The sequence below is a fragment of the Nelumbo nucifera genome, chromosome 5, assembly GCF_055504915.1.
Source record: "Nelumbo nucifera cultivar China Antique chromosome 5, China Antique-T2T, whole genome shotgun sequence".
Lineage (NCBI taxonomy): Eukaryota > Viridiplantae > Streptophyta > Magnoliopsida > Proteales > Nelumbonaceae > Nelumbo > Nelumbo nucifera.
In genome coordinates, this window is record NC_142653.1 from 59449441 (window position 1) to 59474633 (window position 25193).

The 25193-nt window shown below is 37.2% G+C and overlaps 1 protein-coding gene across 2 annotated transcripts in view; it reads right to left on the reverse strand.

The window, feature by feature from the left end:
* LOC104589416 (O-fucosyltransferase family protein) overlaps positions 1-24894 on the reverse strand; it is a 48105-nt gene extending 23211 nt beyond the window's left edge. Inside the window, exons 1-5 of one of the 2 annotated variants that reach the window (XM_010247738.3) lie at positions 24069-24894; positions 19978-20050; positions 11499-11575; positions 10990-11078; positions 4903-5100 (exon numbers count right to left, since the gene is read on the reverse strand). In XM_010247738.3, coding sequence (XP_010246040.1) covers positions 4903-5100; positions 10990-11078; positions 11499-11575; positions 19978-20050; positions 24069-24461 — 830 coding nt within the window. In that variant the 5' untranslated portion in view covers positions 24462-24894. The remainder of the gene's footprint in view (positions 1-4902; positions 5101-10989; positions 11079-11498; positions 11576-19977; positions 20051-24068) is intronic. The other variant, XM_010247740.3, reaches the window with a different exon arrangement.
* Positions 24895-25193: the final 299 nt, after the last annotated feature.

Genomic DNA, 25193 nt, shown 5'->3' on the forward strand with positions numbered 1-25193 from the left:
CCCAGCCCATCCTCCACTTTCCTCCTACACACTATTCCAGAATTTATTATATGATCCTTTTTTTCCTCCCCTGGCTCCCAAAGAAAATTTCTCATAAATCCCTCCAACTTTTTGGCCTCCCTAACAAGAATCCTGAACACAGAGAAGTAATATATCGGCAGATTTGCTAGGGAAGCTTTCAGTAATGTTACTTTACCCCCTAAAGAATTATAGTTCCTTTTCCACGAAGCTAACCTTTTCTTAAACTTTTCCAGAACCAGAGCCCAAAAGGTGCTCTCCTTAGGGTTGGCTCCTAGAGGTATACCTAAATATTGTAAGGGCCAGGAGGAAATGGGACAACCTAGACACTCAACCACAGACTCAATAGCCCTCTCATCCAAATTCACACCCACCACGAAACTATTATCCATGTTTATTTTTAGATTGGATACTCTCTCAAAGTGCTTGTTCAGAGATTTGAGGTTTGTTGTTATTCTCCTATCACCCCCTTCACAAAAGATTATTAGGTCATCAGCAAACTGTAACTGGGTCACCTTGATTCCGTTCCTTCCTATCTTCCAACCTCTCACAACTCCTTCCATGTCTGCCTTAGAGATCAAACTGCTAAAAACATTTGCAACTAGGGTGAAGAGGAAAGGGGAAAGGGGTCACCTTTCCTTAGACCTCTAAAAGCTGGGAAAAAATCCTTGACTACTCCATTAGCCAAGACCGAAAAATGGCAAGAACTTATGCAGCCTTTTATCCAATTACACCATCTAACTCCAAATCCACAACACCCTAGGACCTCTAATAAAAAGCTCCAATCCACAAAATCATAGGCCTTTTCTAAATCCAACTTACAAACAAAACCTTGATTTCCGGACTTTCTCAAATCCTCAACACACTCATTAGCTATTAGGATCTGATTCATTATTTGTCTCCCCTGCACGATGCTCCTTGGGCTTGACTAATGATGGAGGGCAGCACTACTTTAATCCTCAAAGATAACACTTTAGCCAGGATTTTGTAAATGCTAGTCACCAAGCTGATCGGCCTAAAATCTTCAGGATTTTTTGCTTCTTTCTTCTTAGGGATTAGGGCTATGAAAGTAGCATTAACTCCAGGGCCTACTTTATTATTGTCCTCAAATTCCTTAAACACAGCCTGGGCCAATCTAACCCTTCCAGACTTAGTCTATTGTTCAATGGCTTCCCTACAATTGATTTGAAATGATCCACCAACACTTAGGCTATCTCATCTTGGTTTGTGACTTCTTCTCCATCCACTTCTAATTTGGCCATGCAGTTTTTTCTTCTTCTCCCATTAGCCAACGCATAGAAAAATTTGGTGTTGCCATCCCCTTCTTTGATCCATTTGTGTCTTGACTTTTGCCTCCAAGAAATCTCCTCTCTAAGAAGGACTTATTCCAATTCCTTTTTTAAACTTCTTCTCAAATTCCTTTCTTGCTCATTCATGATTCATTATGATTCTTTGGAGTCTAGATCATGAGACAACAAATTATTCTTTTGTTCCTCCATCCTTCCAAAATGCTCCCGATTCCATTCTTTAATCTTGGCTCTCAATCTCTTCAACTTTTTGTGGAACCTTACACCTTTCCACTTTACCCCTCTCAATTCTTCATTCCACCACTCACCAACCAATCGTTCAAATTCCGGATGAGTCAGTCACATATTCTCAAATCTAAAGTCGTGGTCCAAAGCCTAGAGTTTCTTGACCTAATGGGATAGGGCAGTGATCAGAAGTAACTCTAGGAAGAGTTCTAGCCACCAAATTCCTCCAATTATCCTCCCACTCTACATTAAAAAGGAACCTATCAAGTCTGGAGCAAAGAGGGTTTTCTTGGAAATTAGACCAAGTAAAATTAGATTGTCGAAGGGGTAATTCCTTTAGACCACAAGTGTTAATTAAGTCATTGAAATTTCTCATGCTTGTAGTAATCATTCTTTGGGGATTATTTGATTCATTACAGAACCAGATTACATTGAAATCCCCCCCAGCACAACAGGCCATCCCACGAGCCTTCTATTCCATACATCTCCTCCCACATTTCCTTCCTTTCTCTATAACTATTTGGCCCGTAGACATTAGTTAACACCCAAGTGAATCCGTCCTTCACATTTCTGAATTTTAAAGACACAGAGAATCTCCTATAAGTTCTTCAACTAATTCTACAACATCCTCCTCCCTCCATAGGGTAACTATCCCTCCCAAGGCTCCCCAAGAGGGAGCTAAAGTCCAGCAGGTTCCTCTTGATTTCAACACACTTCTGACCCATCTTCTATCCAATTCTGCCAACTTGGTTTCCTGAAACATGACTATATCAGGTTTCTCTTGTCTCAGCAAATCTTTAATTGTCCTTCCTTTTCTTGCACTCCCTAACCCTCTCACATTCCATCTAATGATTTTCATTGTAAGGCTCCTTTCAGACACCCCTTTCTAACCTAGTTCCAGCTCACAAAGAACCCTTCCTTCTCTCTCCCCTTCCACTAAACTCGATATCACCCTCTATATCTGAGTTTAGTCTCTCCACCTCTGATCTCTTTTTCTTTTTCCTTTGCATATTCCCCTGTCTTTTTAGCCGACCCACTGACTTCACCCACCTCCTCGCCAACCTAGAACTTCTGTAACACTCCTTGTTCTGAGGACTTGCTTCATGTTCCCTGCCATCTAATCCCTCCTCTGCTTTATACCCCTCCAGTAATACCCAGATCGGCTCCCATATTCTTTCTAATTCTTCCTCCTGCTTTTTTCTTAACCTCCAACTCTACCTCACTCCTCTCACCTTCACCAGTGCTAAGCTCTCTGCCTTCTTCCCCGCCTAATAATTCCTCTTGGGATGCTGGAGTATTTATTTCAACCGCAGGAATAACATTAGTAACTAAAACCGAATGGACAAAAATACCTACATTGTTGGGGACCAGGTGGGCTTCTTCTGAGGGAGAGGGACCAGCAAAGGGGGGCAAGCCTAATCTTTTTTCCTGTTGTTTGATCTGCATAGGAGATTTTTTGGAGGAAATCAGCAACTTGTCGACTTCAGCAGCTGAGTTAGTCTTCTACTTTTGTCTGGCTTCAAGCAGTACATTACAGACCATTCCGTTAAAGTCTTTCCTTTCCAAACCAAAAACTTGTTCTTCCTAGGCTAAAGGGCTAATCTCCCTTGCGAGTAGAGATAGAACCTGCGTGCTGCGTCCTAGCCATAGTTGCCTTCTGTCGTTCCATCGTAAACTTCGGACTTCCCTCAACACTTTGGCAATCAGCTCCCTCATCCTCATGAAATAATACTTCCGTTTCAAAGTTATCTTCCTCAGTGATGTCCTTCGATCTGCCTAGATCGATGCTACCCAGGCTCACAGAATCATCCGATTCAGAATTGCTAAAGTCTTCATTCTCAGAGAGATCCTTCCTACTCTCCTCTAGATCACTTCATCTAATACATCTTGAGTTGCGCTTTTCTAGGGACAGTTTCTTTAGTCTTGACGTTGCAATCCACTGTTTCGATCCTCCAGAATGCACAAAAGTCAAACCTCCCATTGCTTGGTCTATTGAACTCGAAGAAGAAGAAGATAAAATGGTAATTACAATCCATCGAAGGCACGCCCTTGGTCACGTGCCTTTTTAAAACTTGCTCTTTTAAGTTGGGCCCCTGAAATGGGCTTCCTGTGTCCACCTGACCTGCATTATATGGGCAAGAAGTTTTCAGCACATTGAGAACTACCGCCCCTGATCTTTTATAGGGGCCTCCTTTATAAGCATGTACTAAGCCACTATACATGCTTTTACAGGTATTTCTAATTGTAGGTGTCTTAAGAATAGGGTTTTAAATTTTCAAAAATTTACTATTACATCGGAATTACCATTTATGGTTACTATTTATATAAGTTTTTTATAATTGTTACTCTTTATATAAGTTCCATAATTACAACTTATAGTAAAATATCTAATTATTATTTTTAGTAATTTATGGTGTCCTCACATTAAATTAGTTTTAGTAAAGATTAGTAAGGTTTTATTGGAGTTCTTCAAGTGTTAAGTCCTTATTTGTTTACTTATTTATTTTCTAGCACATTAAAGCCCTTGTTTAAGTTTCCCTATAATTTACCTTTGGATCTTAGTTTCAAAGCAACTAGAAGTTAGTTAGAGTCAGTTTCCTATTCCAAACTGAAGTCTATAAAGGGACATCTGAATTCATATTTTGATTCTAAAATAAACTAATTATAATTGATCCATCAAAAAAATAAATTAATTATAATTGTGATTTAAGGAGGATCTATTTGATAAAAAGAAAGTTTGTTTTAATGAATTCTGGTTGTTTCCAGGAATTTCTTTAATCTTTTTTATTTACCACAGCAAGAGATCTTACCATTCTAACTTCTCACTCATTTTCAGTGGACAGCATGTTGTCAACTTGATTTTCTATCCTTATTCTTTACCCTTAATCACCCAAAGTTCCTAAACCCCACAAAAGCCACTACTAGATCTGAAATTTGTAGTGCCTACCCTGTCCTATAACAATAATCTTATAATAGAATACATGACCATTAAATCTTGAGAATTTTTTTAGTACTTTGGGAGAAAAAGAAAAAAGAAACTAAATTAGCATGTAATATTTAGTTTCCTTCAGAATGGCATGAAACAGAATGGAAAGGCAAAACTGGATTCATGTAGCCAACCCTATATAGTTGGTATAAGGTTTCTTATTACCTTCCTATTGTATTCTCTTTCTTTTTTAGTAAAGTTTTATTTTACTATAAAAAATAATTTAGTTTCTTTCAGAAATTGAAACTTTTATCATTTTCAGAAATTCAGAATAATACTTCTGGACTTCCAAGAGTATCAGCAGTACAATTGAGAGCAGGATCAAGCCTTTAATATTACAATCATGAGGAACAAGAAAATGCATACCCCATCTGCAACAGTTTTGGCAGGACTTTCTGTATGTAGTAAGTTGGACTAGACCAGGCTTTAACCCTTAAATTCACAATGTTGCTTATGTTATTGTCAAACCGTGCAAGTACATCTTCTGGAAGTTCTTTGATGACATTCACATTATTTCTCAAAGCATATATGAAAAAACCCTCATCAAATATGTCTCCAAATTTACTGCAGCATAAGTAATCAACCAAATCAAAATATAGAAAAAAAAGGTAGATCCTCCATATTTCAACAAATTAAAGGAAAGTAAATATAATAGTTATTGTAGATTAATTAAAGGATTCTTTCTTTAGAGGCCAGATCAAGAATACAACAAAAAGGAGTAGATAGACAATGACAAAGCTAACAAGGTTATCAAGCATTACTTCAAAGAATAACCATCAAATATTTTGTATCCATCTCATTCTTGATGTGGTCCAATTAACAATTCTTTTATAAGAATTTGATACCTGTAAAGACCAGAAAAATGGAAGCTAATGCTCAATATATAATATGCCTACTACCACATCGCCTTCACCAAAGCATGTCTTAAAGCCCAAAAGTAAACCAAATTCTGTCTGCATTGCACATGCCCAAGTGTCGTATTTTTCTTGTAGTAAAGGCAAACTTTTAACTAAAAGAACAAAAGTTACAAATTTGGTGGAGTTTTTACCATACAAATGAAAAATATGAGCTATGCATGAAATACAATAAAAACCTCCACATCCAACTTACATAGATCCAATTTTGACCACAAGTTGGAACCAACTGCATCTCTGTGCATTTCTTTAACTCTAGATGTGCTAACAATCAGTGTACACACTCAGTAAATTTCTGTTTATTAATTTATTTCTAGACTAAACTTTGTCTTAAAGATGTGCCTATTCTTTTTTTCGTTTTGACAAATTTTTATTAATATGAAGAAAATGTACAAGGTGATTCAGAGATACATGAAGAAAAGAATAAAAAAACACCAAACCCCACTCCCTTAAGAGACCCACATCATATAATGCTTTCCTTAACCCAAAGTATAACCACCCCATATAAAACCTTGTCTGTCCACTCCTTCCAGAATGGAAGTCAGCTAAGGAATTTGCTGATAATGAAAAACAGTTTAAGTATAATTTACAGGAAAAGGGAAACTAAAGTATATTAGTGAACTAAAACCAAAAATTGACTCCGGGTTATAACAAACAGGTGCAATAAAATGCCCAGATCATAATGTGGATCTGGAACAATATGGAGACAAAAATAAGTGTGAATCTCATGTTCCTAGATACAGCCAAAGATATTTGGAACATGATAAGAGATTGAACATGGGTCAAAACAATGCAACTCAAGTTTATCAGCTCTACCAATGATAACTTCCCAGCTCCTACTTCAACAAGGTGAGAGAAGCATTGAAGAGTACTACTCTACCCTGTAGAATCTTAGGAATAAGATAAATGTATATCAACCCTTGTTGAGAACACGAGGGTTCAGTTGCATCAGCCTTGGCGGAGGAGAGGTAGGTAGCATCTCATGCCTCCTCCAAGGCTGATGCAACTGGCAACAATGTTAAAACATCAATGTTCTTGTCATAGTACAAACTTATTCATGCCAAGATATTAGAGAGTAGTGATCTTCCATATCTCTTAGAGGTGTTCTCACAAGTTGCATCTCAGGAGGGATTCCTCAATACATGAAGAAACCCATACCATCTGAAATATCAGCATTAGTAGCTGCTACAGGGGTTGATCATGATGTACAAGGTGTTGGCCATGGTCCTAAAGGAGGATGTGCTCTCCAAAATGCTGTTTTGGGGCATGATAGTGATAGTATTGAGGAGTTCGTGGTAGAAGCAAAGGTGATGAGGTGGACTATATAAATGAACATATTGTAATCTTGATAAACATTTAGTTAACCATTAGTATGATCCAACTTCAAGTATGGCCAATCATGCCGCAGTCAGTGAAGATCCTCCCAGTAACATGACTCCGTCAGCTGAGACAAGGAGGAGATGGTATCTATTTCTCATGATTATGGAAACTTATTAATTCATCATCTCTTACAATAATAATACAACTCTATCCAAGTCAAGTATAACTTGCCTTGCTTCCTGGTCTAAGTTTTCTTGGGACATTGATCCTGATGTTTGAGATCACATGATTGGACCTCTATGTGCATTTTCCTCTTCACCCCTTCATCTACTTCACAATTATTTCATTGCCCTAATGGACACCTCTAGTCTCAGGTGTAGGTAGTGTTCTACTTTATTCTACATTTACATTTCCTTTAGTATTTTTAGGTAGAAGCCACTAGTGTATTTGTGTACATAAATTTCCATTTGGTCCCCTATTTGTAAGTATACTTAACTTCTCCATCTCATTCTTTCCATTTAACTGTGTGGTCTAGGATCTCAAGCAGTGTTTTAAAAGCACAAAGGGCAAATTGCACCCGAGACGCATGACACAAGGCACACGCCTTTCGGAAGCAAGGCATAAAAATACAAAAAAAAGCCAAAAAGTCAAAAAAATTGCCAAAAAAATAAAAAAAATGCAAAAAAATATACTAAACATAATATTAATAAAAAAATATAAACTTGCGTTTTAAAATAAATGTTTTAAAAAACCTATTATCTAAAATTAAAATAAATAAACATAACATATAAAGCGTGTTTAAATGAAAATTTAAAAATAAAATCAAACATAAAAAACATTTTAAGGCATGTAAAACCACAATCTTTTAATTTCCTCAAGTGCATTACTTCAAATAGCTAATGTGATGTAACACATCTTGCATTCCTAATTCTACAAGCAATGTTTGTACCAAGCCCCTTGAAGCAAGCCCATACAAGTCCATCTTAGGGTCTTACATTCTTAATTCCTACACAGAAAGTTTTATGTTTTAGGGAAAGATGGTTGTGTTCATACTAATGAGATCTAAGGTGTTTGTGAGACTGGAATTATGAAAGAGGTGTTCATGAGTTCAACTGAAGGAACCTTCAATAGGCTCAGGCTGCTCAATAGAAGTTTGGTTGGGCGATTTGTCAATTCTGAACCAGATGTGGAAGAGGTGTATACTTGGGCTTTGGCTGAATGGAAACAAGATGATCCTTTCCAGGTGAGGAGAGTCAATGCAGGTTCTTTTCTTTTTTCATTTAGCTGTGAAGATGAAGCTCTTGATGTTCTTAATCACAAATAAGATCAGTTAAGTTATCCATAGTTAAGGTTGGGAAGATAGAACCCTCTAATTGGGGCTCTAAGAAACTTGGAGCCCTCAAGTTTTGTCTAGATATATGTTTTTGGCATCCCTCTGCACACATGGAGTTTTCAAACGTTCAGGGCGATTGGAGATGCTTGTGGTAGTTTTTGTTTTGTTGATTCAAGAACCAATGCTTGGAAAAACCTCTTTTTTGTGCATATCCTAATTGAGGTAAAGGAGGCCCATCTTGTTCCTTCATTATGATGAACCGTATGACTTAAGAGTGGTGGTGGAAGGGTCTTAACCTAGTAGATGGTTAGACAACATGGTTACATGGGAGGAGTGGTGCAATCCCTTTACACCAACTGGTTCGAAGTTGAGGAAGTCAATTGGGATCCAAACAGAGGAAAAGCCAGACGTTGAAGGTGAGGGCATTTCCGGAATAAATGTTGCTAATTTTGATAGTGGGGTCGATGGGATGGGGCTGTTTGAGTTTTGAGACATTGGGGAGGTGGAGAGGGCCGACTCAGGGGAGAATCCGGTAGAGGTATTGAGTAGTGGGGACCACTCGCAATCGGCTGAAGAAGTAATTAAAGGTGGCACAAGTGCCTTATAGATTAATGTAGCAGGAGGGGGGCGAGAGACTAAAGGACACATGGTGAACCAAAAACATAAGGGGATGGAACCTGATGAAGGAGTTGGAAAGGTTTCGATGCTTTCTTTTGAGGAGCCGATTACTGGTTTAACTAGGGCCCACTTTCAAAATTCAAAAGAAAGGAGGTGGATCAGTGTGTCAGGTCTAAAGTGTAATAGGTGGAGTTGGGTTTCATTTAAATGTCCAAAAAGATGGATGGGATCGTGCAAACCCTCTCCAGTTAGAACTTGAAGGGGAAAGGAAGATTGCTGGGAATCATTGATTTTCAGGTTCAAAAAAGGGAATAAGGAAGCCACGATGAGAATAGTGGAGGGGAACACAGGAAGCTATATTGTTCGGCGCCCTGGCATAGGCAAGAATGCACCCATTTGCTGCGAGCAACATGTGGCAGAAGCTGAAGGAGTGGCTCTGATGGAGGATGTTGGCACTACATCTTCGATTTCTCAGGAGAATAAAGTTTTGTCCAGCGGCCTAAAGGAGGACAGTAAAGAAGAGAAGGTTGGGCTGGAGGAAAATGAGGAGGTCTGGAAAGGGTTTGTCATGGCTGACTCAAGAAGCATTTCAGGAAGTGACAATGGAGGAAATGTCCGTCCGGACGCAGTTTTCTGCTCACCTACCCAAGCTGAGAAAAAAGATACTGTTCAACGACAATTTAAGGAAGAGCTGAATGGTAATTTTCATGTAGATTCAGGAAGCAGGGAGGAGGTTGAGAAAGCTTTAGGTGTGGTGGAAGCTGCGAACGTCTTTGAGGAGGTGGTGGTACAAAAGTTAGGTGTGGACCTAGGAAGAAGGAAGGCAACAGAGTTAGACTCCGTTACTCCTGTTGAAGAGGTTCCCAGGAAATTGTGGGGCTAGGAATTCTCACATTGTTCACATAACCAAGGTATTCTCTCGGTTAAAACATGGTTTGGTTGGTGCTGGACCTACAAAAAAAATTTTAAAAGGTTTATAAAAGAGGAGGGGGGAAGGTTATAGATTCATCATTTGAAGAGTTTGGGGAGGCGGATTCTCGAGCTCTCACCAGTTTAAACTATCAGGTGGAAAAAGAAAACAAATTGGCTGTCGGTTCTGAAGTGAGATTTGATTATAGAAGTCTTGAGGAGTAGAAGGGATCTAGAATAATCCCTACCAAGAAAATTGTTGAGAGAGAAGTCGAGATTGATAAAAGTCTTGGCTTATTTTTTTTGGGGAGATGAGTTCATATGAAGGCTTTTGAGGTGTTCTAGAGAAAGAGGATGGAAGAGAGACTGAAGAAATTGGAAGTCAAGGAAAGGGTGTCAGTTATGGGATGAAGAAATTGACGGGGAGGAGATGTATGGAGATCCGGGTGTATGGGTTCTGATTCGGGTCTTTGAGTTTGGAGCTGCTTGAAGGTGGTTAATGTGGAGTCTTTATTTTGTGTTGATTGTTTTATGTTTTTAGGCAGTTCTGGGTGTATGTTTGTTAGTGTCTGTTTTCCTCTCGGGTGATTTCTTGTCACCTTTCACATGTAATCTCTTTTTTAATAAATTTTTCTTTTATCCTTCAGAAAAAATGATTTTACAATTTCAATTGCCTTATAAGAAGATATTTTATTAGGATGAATGAATGATAAAGTTGGACTTGTAATTGGAGAGAGCAAACAAGGAAGGAAATTGATCTTTCAGAGGGGAATCCCCAACCCACATTAAAATCAAAAGGAAAGGAGGAAGAGATTCCCTCCATCAGCAGGATAACAACTAAGCTCCATGACTCCCTAAAGAATCACAATGGAATTACAGCACAATATTATACAAACATTTTATGAATCATAGGAAGATTTAGGCCCTGTTTGGTTCGTGAGAATAGGGGTCTGGAATCGGAATCAGAATGGGCTATTCCGATTCCAACTGTTTGGTTGGGCGGAATCAGAATCCCATTCCCATTCCTGCTGGAATGGCATTCCCCCATTTGAGAGAATGGCCATTCCCTGCCCTTCCCTTGGGAATGAAACCCCATTCCGGTTGACTCCCATTTCCATTCCCATTCCCGTCTGAACCAAACAGACAATGGGAATGGATCACTCCGATTCCAATTCCAAAGGATTTCGATTCCGATTCCTATTGTGAACCAAACAGACCCTTAATCTTTCTCTTCTTTTGATGTATAGGAGTGCATACATATAAAACTTGCATACTTGGAGATCCCTCCCCTTTTCTTTGATTATGAATACAATACTTTACCACTATCTATCAATGATAATGATAATGATAATGATTCACCTGGAATCCCGCCAAACACTATTTAAGTGGAACATTGGAATGACAAGCGTAGCATTTAGTAATCCTGCCACTGCCACTGCATCGCAAATCTGTGTAGATCAAAGACAAAATTCATCAGCAAATTGAAGTTGAAGCATAAAAGCCAAGGGCAATAAGGTGGAATCTTGAAAGATAAATCTTTCTAGCAAGTGCCCATGTATTAAAAAGAATCAAAGCAGTTCTCCAAGTGATAATGAGCTGCCTCACATACCCTTGTTCAAATGGGAACAAGCTGATACTTGAGACCTTACAAACTCAATCAATGTGGAAAAAATTTAGCATGTCCTCACATATTTTGCTAAAGTTAGTATTAATGCAAGTGAAAGAGTTAAGAATAGAACACAAAATTGGAAAAAAATAAAATAAACCACAGTAAATTTGCAATAAACAAAAAACAGAAACAGATAAAGCTATCTCTTACACACAATCAAAAGCTATGATGCCAATTTTATAATTATGAGAGGACCCACCGACAGTCGTTGCTGATTCAGACCACCATTTGCTTCAATTATAAGGAAACCATTGGACCGTGGCAATTCCGAGTAACCTTGGAGCAAGAAAAACATTTAGCTTCCAAATAATAAAACAAGAATAACATGATGACTTGATACAATTTCAGAATTGCTATTTGGGAGCACAAACAATGAATCAAGAGTCAATGAAAAAAAAAATGTAAACCAAATAATCCCTATCAGTTCTCTTCCTATTGTTGCAATAAATAGGTGGATGGGGGTATCATCTAAAGTTGAGTCTAACTGCAACTTAGGCAGGCTCAGGTTGAGCATTTCTTAAATTACTCATATTGGGTATTGGACTTTTATCCCTACAGCTTAACCTTCAAAATAGATATGAAACTCAACATGAATCCTGTTTCACCATTTTCTGACCAGTCACCACACATGATAAGATGCAGCAATTCCATTTCCATAGAAGGCTCCAGCACAAGCTCAAAATGACAATGCAGGACCCATGCTTGTTAGCCGTCAACTTAACAGGGGGATTTTGTCCTTTTCATTATGTTTTATATCACATTAATTAGTCTATTTTGTCCTACCTTTAGCTGGAGCCCATACTTAATCAGGGGCATAATAGTAATAACAAAATCCTTGGCAATCTATCTATCTAACAGGAATAAGAGCAGGAACAGGAGGGACACTTCTCCCAATTGGTTTCAGATTTTCTTCCACTTCACTTCTTTTTCTTGTTTCTCCTGTTACTTTCTTCCTTTCTGTGCATGATATCATGATATCAGAGCATCTATAAGTTTCTGCAATTTGTTCTAAACAAGGCTGTGATCTCCCCTATTGGTTCTTCTCTTTCTTCTTTTATTTTCTGGACTTTACCATACTACAAGGCAACAGAATACTAAGGAGTACTATGCTAGCATGAGGAATCTCTGTGATGATCTTAACGTGTATCAGCCATTGACCCTTGACATTAGAATTCAACAACAGCAAAGAGAACTTAATATGGCACAGTTTCTCTCAGAATTGAGGCTAGAATATGAATCTATCGTGCACAGGTTTTTGGCAACTTAAATCTCCCCTCTCTAGAATATGTGTTTGCTCATCTTCACAGGATCATGGGACCTATGAAGATGGTTACCAACTCTAATAGATATGCTTTAGCTACAACACAGGGGGAAGGCTGTTGTAGAAGGAATGCTGGTTATCGATCTAGAAGAAATGACAAAAAGGATCAGAACCACTAGTCGTCGAAGTGGTGTTGGGGGTTGAGAGCCAGAGGGAGGACATGGTTCTCGAACGTGCACTTATTGCAGACTAGAAGGCCATACCATTAATTATTACTATTTACATGACCCACCATCTACCTGGGCAAACCACGATTTAACAAATGAAGAGGAAGCAAGACGTTCCAATCAACAGAGTGATCAATTACCCTCCATCAAGGTTTCAAATGTCGCGAAATTTTGCTAATGTCGCCCGACATGTATCAATGTCGAGGCTCACCGACATGAAAATGGATGGTAATATAAAAATTACATTATTTCGGTCAACATTTCCTTATATTTCAGAAATGTCGACCAAATTGGTCCAAATAACAAAAGAAAAGACAGATTTTCCTAGTTTTTCCTATTATGTCGACATGATGTCGACTAATGTACATTAATAATATAATATATTAGTATATTATATTAATATAATACAGTATATTAATATAAATTATTCCATTAATAATTTCTATTTAATATTTCAAATAAAATATTTATAAATAATAATTAACAAAAACTAAAAACAAAAGAATAAATTAATTACTTTATAATATAAAACATAAAATATTTTTCATGTAAAAAATATTAACTAGTTAGTATTTTTAAAATATTTATTAAAATCAGAAAATGTTTATTAAATTTTATAATAAATTATATTCTAAATTTAATATAAAAAATGAGAATAAATTTATTAAATTTTATACTAAATCATAATTTATTATAAATTTAGTATTAAAAATCATAATAAATTCATTAAATTTTATAAGAAATCTGAATTTATCATAATTTTAATAGTTAATACTACAAAAAGGAGAATCAGTTTATTAAATTTATAATAAAACATAATGTATTATGACTTTAATATTTAAAAAATCAGAATAAATGTATTTCTATTTACTAGTGTGAAATAAATATATTAGAATTTATAATAAATCGGAATTAAAAATAAGAAAAGAAAATATCGGATAACCTTGTAAAAACATCAAAATGCATAATACATCAGTAAATTGACATTTACTAATTTGTTATTGATCTTAGTTTCTTAGCTTTATATAATGGTTGGGAATAAGATAATAGTCTAGAAATATGTATTAATGCTTCTTTTATCATTTTACAAAATATCATTGCATATTTCCACATATTTCATAATATTTCCACAATGTCTCTAATTTTTACAATATTTCCCCTCAATGTTTCCGACATATTCCTATATTTTGGTAAGCAACATTTCCATCGACATCGACATTTTAAACCTTGCCCTCCATTCCTACAGGTGCTACCAGGAAAGAGATGGTGAGCATATCACATGATGAGTATGAGAGATTCTTGCAAACTACTTAACATAACACTGCCACCCCAGCCTAATCAAGTAAGGCTTGTCTTTCATATAAGCCATCTTCATCATCTACTTGGGTTATTGATACTAGATCCTCTGGTCATATGACTAGGACTCCTCCAGGTGTGTTTTCCTCTCTTTCTCAGTCACGTTCTCAAATTGTTACCTTAGCCAATGCTTCTACTTTTAGATATGATGATTTTGCTATGTTTTGAGAGGAAAGTTAATGTTATTAGTAAAAAGCATTACTACTTTTTCAATTTATATGCATATTTTTGGTATGCAAATTAGGGAACTAATGTGGGATATAGTTTTCTCTTTGTAAAATTCTATCATCTAGGCAACACCAGGTGACTAGGCATTCCACTGTCACCTAGAATCGCCTAGACGCCTTGACAACTGCAAAGAAAAGCTTAAGAGAAGAGAATTGTTGCCTAGAAGATTGGGCCTCTAGGTGTCCACCAATTTGGATTGGCTGGAAATGCTTTGTTTCTGGACTTTGTGACATCCATATGACTTAGTGGGTGGGCTGATAGCAGTTTCTCTTGAGCTAAGCCTTTTTCAGGTTTGGTAGTCTAGCACCCCTTGAATGGATGGGTTTTCTTTTTTTCCTATGGTAAAACAAAACTTTATTAATAGATATCAAAAGGGAATAGCACAATTGAAATAAGGTATCAATGATCAGGGGAGAGCTCCAGGAATTTCAGAGACGAAAGCATGCAAAGAACTAGCTATAGTGTCACACTGTCACTTATAGGACAGCTACATGGATAAATACTCTTGAGCTGTTTTTACCATTCTCTATGGGTGGCATTATAAGAAATTGGACTGTGGTAGCAGGGTTGTCTTCAAAAAAGAGGAGGGAGGTATGTGCATGAACAAGACCAACTAGGGGCTTCTTAAAGTTGAACTTTGATGGCAGTAGTGTTGGAAACTCAGGGCCTCTCAGAATAGGGGATGTGCTCAGAAATGAGGAGGGAAATGTAGTTGCAATGTTTTCGGGTCCAATTGGTAATGGGGATTCAACTAGTGGTAATAATTACTGAATAAGGAAAAAGCCAGTTGGGCATACAGAAATCTGATGAATAAGTTCAAGTGGTTGATTAGGAATCTACAAATTAAGGTTCAATGGATTATAAGACAGCAAATGGAATGTCAGATATGCAAGCTAAGCAAGGGGTTAATAGAAACTAAGTTTTTTGAGCTGAATTATAAAAAATTATATTGGGGGAGATAGAAGTTGCTATGCTCCATTGGGTTGGGTGTTTTTGGGGGATTCTTCATTGTATATTTCTTGTGAATTTTAATTAATGAAATGTTTCTGTTGCTGATTAAAAGAAAAGGACTACCTATAGTGGGGGTTGATGCTTCAGGAAGGTAGACATTATTAAGCCATACCACTAGATTTGGTGAGAAGGGTCTAGCTAGATCTGCATCACATGCATTACTTGTATTTGATACATAGTTTTGATCATCTGATTCCCCATGTAAATCCTGCAGGAATCTTTATCCAGCATTTGGTGGCGAATAGTGTCCTCTTGAAGATATTAACTTTGATCCATCAAAGATTTTTCTCCATTATTAATTGTAGATTAGGCCTTCTGTTGTAGAATTGTTCTTTTCTCCACCTCACGAAATAGTATGCTTATGTTAAGTTCGGTACCTTCACTTTCCACCCCTCAGGAACTCATTCTCATAGCAACCTATGCTTGTTTTTCCACCAGAGCTTTCATCTTATAACTCTCAACATTTTACCCAGCCAGCCCATGCCACTTTTATAGTTACCATCCTTCCAATGTTTTCTATTGAGCCTTGTATTAGTCGAATTCTTAGAGTTGACAATATCCTTCTTTATTTCTTTCTAAACAAACGAACTTTGGGTGTGTTACCTACTTTGGATCCTTCTTGGTATGCATAGGTGCCAACATAAAATTAACAAACAACCAGGGAGTCCAATCATTAAATTCCTTCTTCTATAGTGTTATTAGAACTATTTAATGGGAAAGATAAATATAAACATGGGTCTTTATTAAAAGTAGTAGGAGTTAGCTTAGGTATGTAAGTTGGGCAAGTGGTATTTTCTTTACATAGAATTTAATTAGAGTAGGAAAGTAAACACTGTAGTCACAACAATAAATATGGTGGCAATGTGGACAGAAAGGGTAGTTCACATGACAGCTCAAAGTGGGTTTAGAGAGATTTCGATAGAAGGTGATCTTAAAATTATCATAGACAGATTGAAAACAAATATATCAATCTTCTATGGAGAATTAAAAACTTAATATCTGATCTGAATGTCAGAATGTTGCCGGAGAAAATAATCTACAGTACAGATTTGATACGCATACATCAGTGAGGAGGGTAATCAAGCATCAGACTGGTTTCCCAACCTAGGTCATATGGAAGTTTTTCCTTTTATGTTTTATTTCTTTTTTTTATGAGTAACAGCTCAGAATTTTGTTAATTAGAAAAAATAGGTTAAAGTACATCATAAGGGACATCCCATCTAAGAATTCCAAAACCAAAAGAGGAAAACTTAACCAATTTCACCCCAGTGCAATTGATCCCTTCATACCCCTTGTTTTGCTAAGTCACCTGCCAACCAATTGGCTGCCCTTGGAATCCACTTGTGTCTGCAGGTCCTCTATTAATTTTTCGGCTCTCTGATGATATCTAAAGCTCCAGGCCACCTTCTGCTCATCCTTTTTGTATTTTATGTTTTCCCTTGGAGCCTTAATTTTTACGGATTATTGCAGATGTGTTGCCCCCATGTTGTCTAACCCCTTTTTGTTAGTCATGACCATCAAAAAATCTATTACACCCAAAACTCTAGGTTTTCTCATTTTGGAAGGTGAATCTTTTACCAGGAGGATGTTCAAAGAATTGGAGGGAAGTTACGTGTTGCTTGTTAGGAAGAGTGGAGGTCTTCAAGTGCAGGCTCCACTAGTCAATGAAGGCCACAATAGATCAATTACATCTAATTTGGTAGAGGACTTTGGTGAAAAGACTGAAGCTTTGGTTGCTCCCCAGCTTTCAAGAAAAATACAGTGCTGGAATTGGAAAGGATTAATAAGAAACCCTCATGGCCACTGAAACTCCGGAAAAATATTCTAGCATATAGAAGGTTTAAGAAACAGAGGAAGAAACAGGACATTCTGGTTTCTAAGGCTTTTATAGGTTAATAGGGAGCCCCTTCGGAATTAAACCAAGCAAGAAGATTGTTAAGACCAGGAAAAATTCTAGAAGCATTAGTGGTCAGTGATTTGCAGGATGCAAGGTTTGAGGGAGGTTCTGGTATTGGTCCATCAAAGATCTATGCTGCTGTCTCGAGGATTTGATTTGTTTGGTTATGCTATCCTGGAGTTTGTTTTCTTTTTCTTCTGTTTCTTGTTCTTGAGTCTCGTGTTTTTTATTGTTCTGATTTGTGGCTTTAGTAGGTCTCTTTGTTTGGGCTTTTGGTTTCTTGGTTCTATTTTTGAGTCCAGGCGGCCTTGTTTATTGCATTGAGTTCTGGAGGTTGTTTGTTCTTTCTCTCTCAAGGACCTTGGGCTCCTCCCCCTTCTTGTACTCTCTTCTTTTTCCTCTTTTATAATTTTATTTTTATTACAAAAAAAAAACAGTGAATTTCAACAAACTTTCCAACCTTCTCTTGAATTCACTGCAACATCTCTTACATCCAGCATTAGCCTATACTTCTCTGCTGTTCATTTTAATAACACACAGCAATCATAACAGATTAATCTAAGCAATGGATCATTCTTCTCAACATTAGATCTGAATCCTACTTTTTATGTTTTCCATATTCTTTTTTTAGAACTTTTGCATACATAATTTAATTTGGTTGATTATATCTAGTTTTGATCCTTATGCTTCAACAATGCAACTGTTCTCTACACGTCTTGCACATAGTTGTCAAGGCCTAGGCGACTAGGCAGTTTTCCATGGGCGCCTCGCCCAAACGCCCTGGATTTTGTATACTAGGCGCCCGCCCAGAGACTTAAGCAGGTGCCTAGGCGACTAGGTGGGCGCCTACATACATCTAATAACTTTTTTTATTTGTTATTTTGATATTTTATTAGATGTTTTATTCTTTTAAAATAAAAGCAGTTACATACTATCATTATTTTATTATTAAGACAACAATACAAAGTGTTTTTTTTCTTCTTCATTCCCCAGCCCAACTCCATCGCACCTCAGCTTCAGCAGGTAAGTTTTTCTCTTCTTCTTCCTTTTCTTCTTCTTCTTCTTCTTCCAACCCAGCTTCTGCTTCTTCCAGCCCAGCTTCAGTCATTTTTTGATTTTTTTTGAAAAAACAGGGGCTCCGCCCCTATACTCCTCCCTTCCTCCTCCCTTCTTCTTCTTCTTCTTCCACCCCTGATTGTTCTCAGTCGCTAGTCCTAATCTCAGTTCCTTTTTTTTTTTTTTTTGAAAAAACAGGGGCTTTGCCCCTGACTGTTCTCAGTCAATAGTCTCGGACTCTCAGTCCCTTTTTTTTGAGAAAACAGGGGTCTATACTCCTCCCTGCCCCTAATCCCCTATACTTCTTCTTCTTCTTCCTCTTCTTCTTCCGCCCCTATATTCCTCTCCTCCCTTCCTAGTTCCTGCACTTATTTATTTACTTTTTTTAGTTAATAGTTAAGTGTACATGCTTGCTAGTTAGTGTATAGTTAGTGTACTGTGTACATGCTAGTTATATAAAATTTATAGTTTTATACTGATTTGAATGATTTATAGAGTTAATAGTTAGTATACATGCTTGCTAGTTAGCACACAAAACCAATAAAATAGCTTACAAAAGCATAGATAAAGTAGAAACTCAAAAAATTAATATTTTAAAATTCCAATGCCTAGGCAACACCTAGGCGCCTGGGTGCCCTGTGGTCGCCTAGTCTCGCCTTGGCGCCTTGAAATGTACACTCTAAATGGAGTAAGGATGGCCATGGAAAAGTCAATGAGACTCTGTCCTCCCACGTAACCCAAAATTCAGACATCAAAACAAACATCCATGAATCCCCAAAATCCCAAGAGACAAAACATTCTAAACCTAAAGACATCAATAATCTCCTCAAGGTCTTCTCAGGATGCATTTGAATATGTTTTCATGTACAACTTCTAACTATTTATGCTCCCTTTCAGGAGCTAAATGCTAGCCCAATTTATAGCATCTTGCTGTAGAAGGTTACACCTGCACAAGATATAATTGTTTTTGAATGTTAAGACAATACAATCAATATATTTTTCACAATCAAAAAATACATAAAATACCCAAAAAGAAATCAAGGAAAGAAACTACTGCACAGATCAATTAGGATGTTTTCCTGCTTTTTCAGTTGCACAGCCTGTTAGCTATTTGGTGTGACATTGTGGCACACACTAATGAGTCTGGCTGAGTAGAAATGTGCTAAGGCATGCAAACTGTCAGAATTCAACCAATGAAGGATGTTGTTATCTACAGGGGGTATGCTAGCCATGACCCAAAATGGTGAATAGAATTCATCATTCAAATAGCTTTTAACAAAGGCTAAATGGTCCACCACTAATGCAGCTACAGCTTACGAATTCAGCATATAGACAACCGTTCATGAAGGAATAAAATAATTCAACAGCATACATACACAAACACATGTATGTTTGTGTCTGACGATGCTCTTTTAGCACGCTATCCTTCTCATGTTTCAACAATATAAGGCTTGACTGCTTGAACATAGAAGCTTTTCACATTGAATACATAATATATGTTGATAAGAAATACTCCACACTGCAGTAAATGACTAAATAAGAAAAGTTTCATTTGCAAATGCATCATGGATGTGGTAGTGGTACCAAATTTAAACTAGAAGAAATCTAGTTTGACTGCTACAATTTTATGTAAAACTCAAACCTGCTTGAGAAATACTCTGGTTGACACAATGCTTCCAACTTTGATGTGACTTTACATGCCATGCAGTCATCAACTGCAAAATTTTTTTGATCAATAACAGCAACTTTCATTAAAAAAGGAAGTACAATGTAAGAAATTCTAGATTTACTTTAGGCAATTCTTAATGGCAGTAAATTACAACACCTCACTAAAAAAAGATGGATCATTCAGCTAACGAACACAGAAACAGTAAGCCATAAGCATAGAAAAGGAGTAGGTCTATGACACACTAACACAGTAACACTATAATGCTCAAGAAAGAATGTAGCAAAGTTCCATTTCATGAGAGGTCAAACCAGAGAAAGTGGCTACCACTTGCTGGTGAAAACAAATTGATTATTCTCTCACTGAATAAAAGGAGGAAAAAGTTTTACTACCATTCATGGATAATGTAGTTACTTCTAAGGAGATTCTAAGGAGAAAGCTCCAACGGGATATTATTGGCAGCAGTCTATGGAGTAGAGAAAGCCAAAGAAATGGGGATTACTAAGCTGATTATTGAAGGTGATTCAAAAGTAGTTGTGGGCTGGCTGAAAAAGGTGGAAGGAATCATATGGAAGTTAAGAAATGAATTCAGGAGATTCAAGCAGATTTCTAAAGACATGATGATCAAAATAAGGTCGATAAGGAGATCTGTAAACAGTTTGGCTGATGGTCTAGCAAAGCAAGGAACTCAAAGACAATCTATGTTCTGGGCATTCTTAAATAGTGAATAGTTTCTGTTTGGGCTTTGTTTTGTGCCCACAACTCTCTGTTGTATCTTTATTTTTTAATCTAACGATCATTATCATCATCCAACACCTAGACAAGGCACCAATAGATGGTTGTTCTCAAGGCAACGCCTAGACAACAAGGCACCTATAGATGGTTGCCTCGTTTAATCGCCTACCTATTTTGTACAAGCCACTATGAAACACTTATATATGCTTTGTTTTTTATATAATAATAATTAAATAGATATTTTTTATCAGCAACAGAGAGAAATTTTTCACTCATTAGTTAATTAAAATAGTTACAACAAGAGGTTATGATTACAACAAGGAGCCTAGACACTAGTCACTCTACTATCTCACCCCACCTCACCCTTTTTTATATTTGAGCCCAAAACACTTGTTGTCTATTGACCCCTATTTAGCCAAACCATAGGCAAAATTGTTTGCAGACCATTGTATCCAACTAATTTGTAGTTGCATGCCTTTTGATATCATGTGAATAATCTAAATTCATTTCTTAAGTTCCAGACCACTTCTTTTTCCTTCATTAACCAACTTATTACAACCTTCAAATCACTTTCAATCATCAATCTTTCAGCTCCCATTTCCTTGGCTTTTTTACACCCCAAATACTAATGCCAAAATTTCTGTCCTTGTTGAATCTCTTTCTATTGGACCTGAGTACATTGCAAATATAGTTTTGTCCTCATCCCTTACTACCCTAATTCCAAAAGGCCCGAAATTACCCATGCATCTTCCATCAAAATTCAGCTCCACCCACCCACTACCCAAACTCCAAAGGTGTCCAACTCCTTTTTTTCTTTTAATTTTTTAGATGAGGACCCTACAACTGCCCCCCAATCCCTACTAACATCATCTACTGTGAAGTCTAAGAAAAGTTCCAAGGTCTTCACCCAATATGCTATTCTTAAAGTGATGGTTTCAATTAATATCTCCCAACTTGTCTCTTTGTCCTCAAAAATTCTTGCATTCCTTTCTTCTGTAAGTGTCCAAATCAACACTGCCCTTGTGCATTCCCACATAACTCTGCCCCTTCTATTTGGGCAACTAATCATAGACACATCAAACAATCCATCTAAGCTAAAAGGGTGACTCCATCTGCACCCAAAAAAGAGCAAAAACCATTCCTAAATACAGCAAACAAATGGACAAGAGATTAGTAGGTAGGTTGTCTCACCATTCAATCTGTACATGATACACCAGCTGGGAGAGATAATTAAAGACATTACTAAACTAAAATATTTATTTTCTGGGTTTATATACTAGTTTCTTTTTATTATTTTCTAAATTGTTAGGGTTAATCAGCATGCATGTTGGTGTATGTTGTCTTGAACTCTTAAAGACTTCAAAACATAAACCAATAAGCACAGAAGAACTTAAAATTCTATCCAATCAACACATTCCATCCACCCCCTTTTCCCTTTTCCTAGACAAAAATAGGGTTTCTCTTTTCTTTCTTCTTTTTCTTCTCAAAAATATGTTGATTTCTTATGGTTTAATATGAAACTTATACTTTTTTATGAAGTTCGCTAATAATTATCAATGAAATATTGTTATTGGTTGCTATTGAACCTAGGGAATCCTAAAATTCTTGGTGATTCATGGTTTCTACATAAAAATTCCATCACCAAGGCAACATATAGGCACCCACCCACCTAGGAGGTTAGGCAATACAGCAACAAGACACCCCTATCTCCTAGCTTCACCTTGGCACCTTGAAAACTATGATGATGATGATATAAAATTTATATTATGCACCATAGAAAGAAAACCAGCTTTCAGGGTAGGGCTACCCCTCACTTTATGTAGCCCCTTTCTTTTGAATTACCAAAACAAATGTCAGTTGGTCAATGTATTTACAAAAGAAGCATCTAAAACTAATTCATTGGATGGTCTTAGCAAGGTGGGCATGATTAATATCTTGGTTAGCTTGAGGGGGAGTGTTAAATGTGGTGTGAGTTACTAATCAGGGCCAATATTCAAACTAAGTGTTTTCTTCTCCCTTCTCTTTTGTCCTTTCTTCTCATTCTTCTTCTTTATTGTCCCTAATCTTCAGCTCTAACAATCCAACTGAACCTGTAGAGAAACTGTTCAGCCTCAGCGCTTCATCCCTTTCAAGATCCAAAAACAACTTGTTATCTCCTTCTCATTGAAAGGTTGTGTCCATCCATTCAGCCAGATTTGTCAGAATCCTATCATGGTCCAACTCCTAATCAGCTTGAAGATAGGGAGGCATAAAAGGATTCAAAATGGGAATGAATAACTTGGACCATCTCACCAGATGCATTGATCCCTTCGTTATTGTCAATAATTGTTCTTATCGGGATTTTCCTTATTATAGCAGTAGCTATGATTTTAGAAGAAATGGGCTTCCCTTTTTTGTAAATAGCAAAATGAAAACACATTGATCAGACTCCAGGATTTTAAAAGAAGATAAAGAAACAATAAAGAAAGATAGGGGAAAACTCCACTTAACCTCTTCATTTATTGGTAGAAATTGGAATTCCTATCTCCTTACTTGATCCATCTTCACTTAGCCTTACAAGGGTACAAGTCAGGTACCCGATTTAAAGAATTCACACAATATCAAACCTGGGTCCTCAGAACAGTCCCATTAAAATTTTAATAAATCCTTAACCTGAGCCCTCACAGGTTGCAAACCTATAGCCTTCAATCAATTGAGCAATGTAAGCCAGGACAGTGGACCAAGTATTTTCACTTGGACTGAAGGATCTCTCTACCAAGAACCAAGATAAACTTACAATAGTGGATTTCTAAGCTTTATCAAAGTTTGTTTCTCTATTACTGAAATATGCATTGGACCATACATCAATAGGAAGTGAAACAACGAATTTATTCATGGGAATTTCCAAAATAAAATTAACACAGCTAAACTAAGAGGATGTAACGCAATAACCAAACCAAGAGGAAAGTAAATAGTTTTAACACCTTGAGAATATTAAGTTATTGTTATTGATTCATTTTAGTCATGTTGCTTTACGATGAACAGAATGAACAAACAAAGTTGCAAACGGAAACTGAAACCTAACTACATAAACATACGCTCCTCCCCGTTACAGATATTTGGGATATATCACTACTTTTACTAAAAAAACATATAGTAAGTATAACTTATAATTGCTGCTTAACCGTTCAAACTCGATGAAATTGCAGATGCAGAAACTCGGCTTCCCATATAACACATATTTTTTGGTAAAAAACATATAACACATATTAAGGATCATATATAGAAGGCAATAAACAATAAAAAGTGCAAAAAAGCGATCATTTTCAAAGAGAAAATCTACCCAGGCATACCGCATTGGAGCTATGGTTGCCATCGTCCTGCATAAAAGGCCGAAGCTTCTCAAAAACTTGAGGACTACGGTAGGTAGAACCTGGCGGAGCCGGTTTGACAACGACAACCGGTGCAACGACCTCAAGGCTCAAAGAACCCATATACAGCAACATACCAGAGATGTAAACCAACGGAGCAAATAGCAGAACACCGCGTTTCCGGTAAACTGCAGAAAGAACGATGTAGACAAGCCGCTCAGCAAAAGTGTGCAGCTTCGGGCTGCGGCTGCCAAAGCTCGCATTCTTGCTCCGGCTGTGACGGAATCTTGGTGACGAAGGAGGCGAAGGCGTCGTCGACAATGGAGGGCTTACTCCATTGGCCCTTCCATTACCGAGTCTACTGAACCCGTGCATTGCAGCTAGGCTTCTGAGCCCTAATAGCAAATCTAAGAATTCTAATTGCTTTCCTTGTTCTTCCACCGCAACTTCCAGTCGCCTCCATTAAACAAATCCCGCATTTTCCCCAAAATACAGGAAAAAAACGACAAAAATCAAGAAAATACAGAGGAAAAAAAGGAAATATAAATCTTTCCTCTATATCTTTCTTTCTACTACGATTCTCACACGCTACAGAAGCAGTAGAAACAGTGGAAGCAAATCTACACCAGAGAGAGAGCTCCCGTAAAACAGTTTAGATTTGTACTAACAGATTTCTAGGAGATTAATTTAGTAGTTGATCGATCGTGTTAATGGAATTTCTATTCCAGTCTCGAGAGTCGAGAGTGAAAGAGAGAGAGAGAGAGAAGCCGAGATTTTCGTTCTCCGACAGACAGCTATGGAGCTCAACACTGAAAAGTGAAGCATCAGTAATAAAACGGACCGTATATTACTGCGTTATAACCGTTCGATCAGAATCTAAAAACAAGCTTTAATATAAACATTGGATCAACGGTTTGCAATCCAATACCACGGGAAAAGCTATTTTCTAAATTTAAACATCACCGAAATGGAAAACTAACTGTAAGTTTCTATACCGACAACTATTTCACTGTAAAAAATTATCACGGGTGGCAACTGGCAAAGGATGATCGGCCGCTATGTGGGCCCACTTAGTGGATGAATATGGTAGAGAGAATATTCTCAATT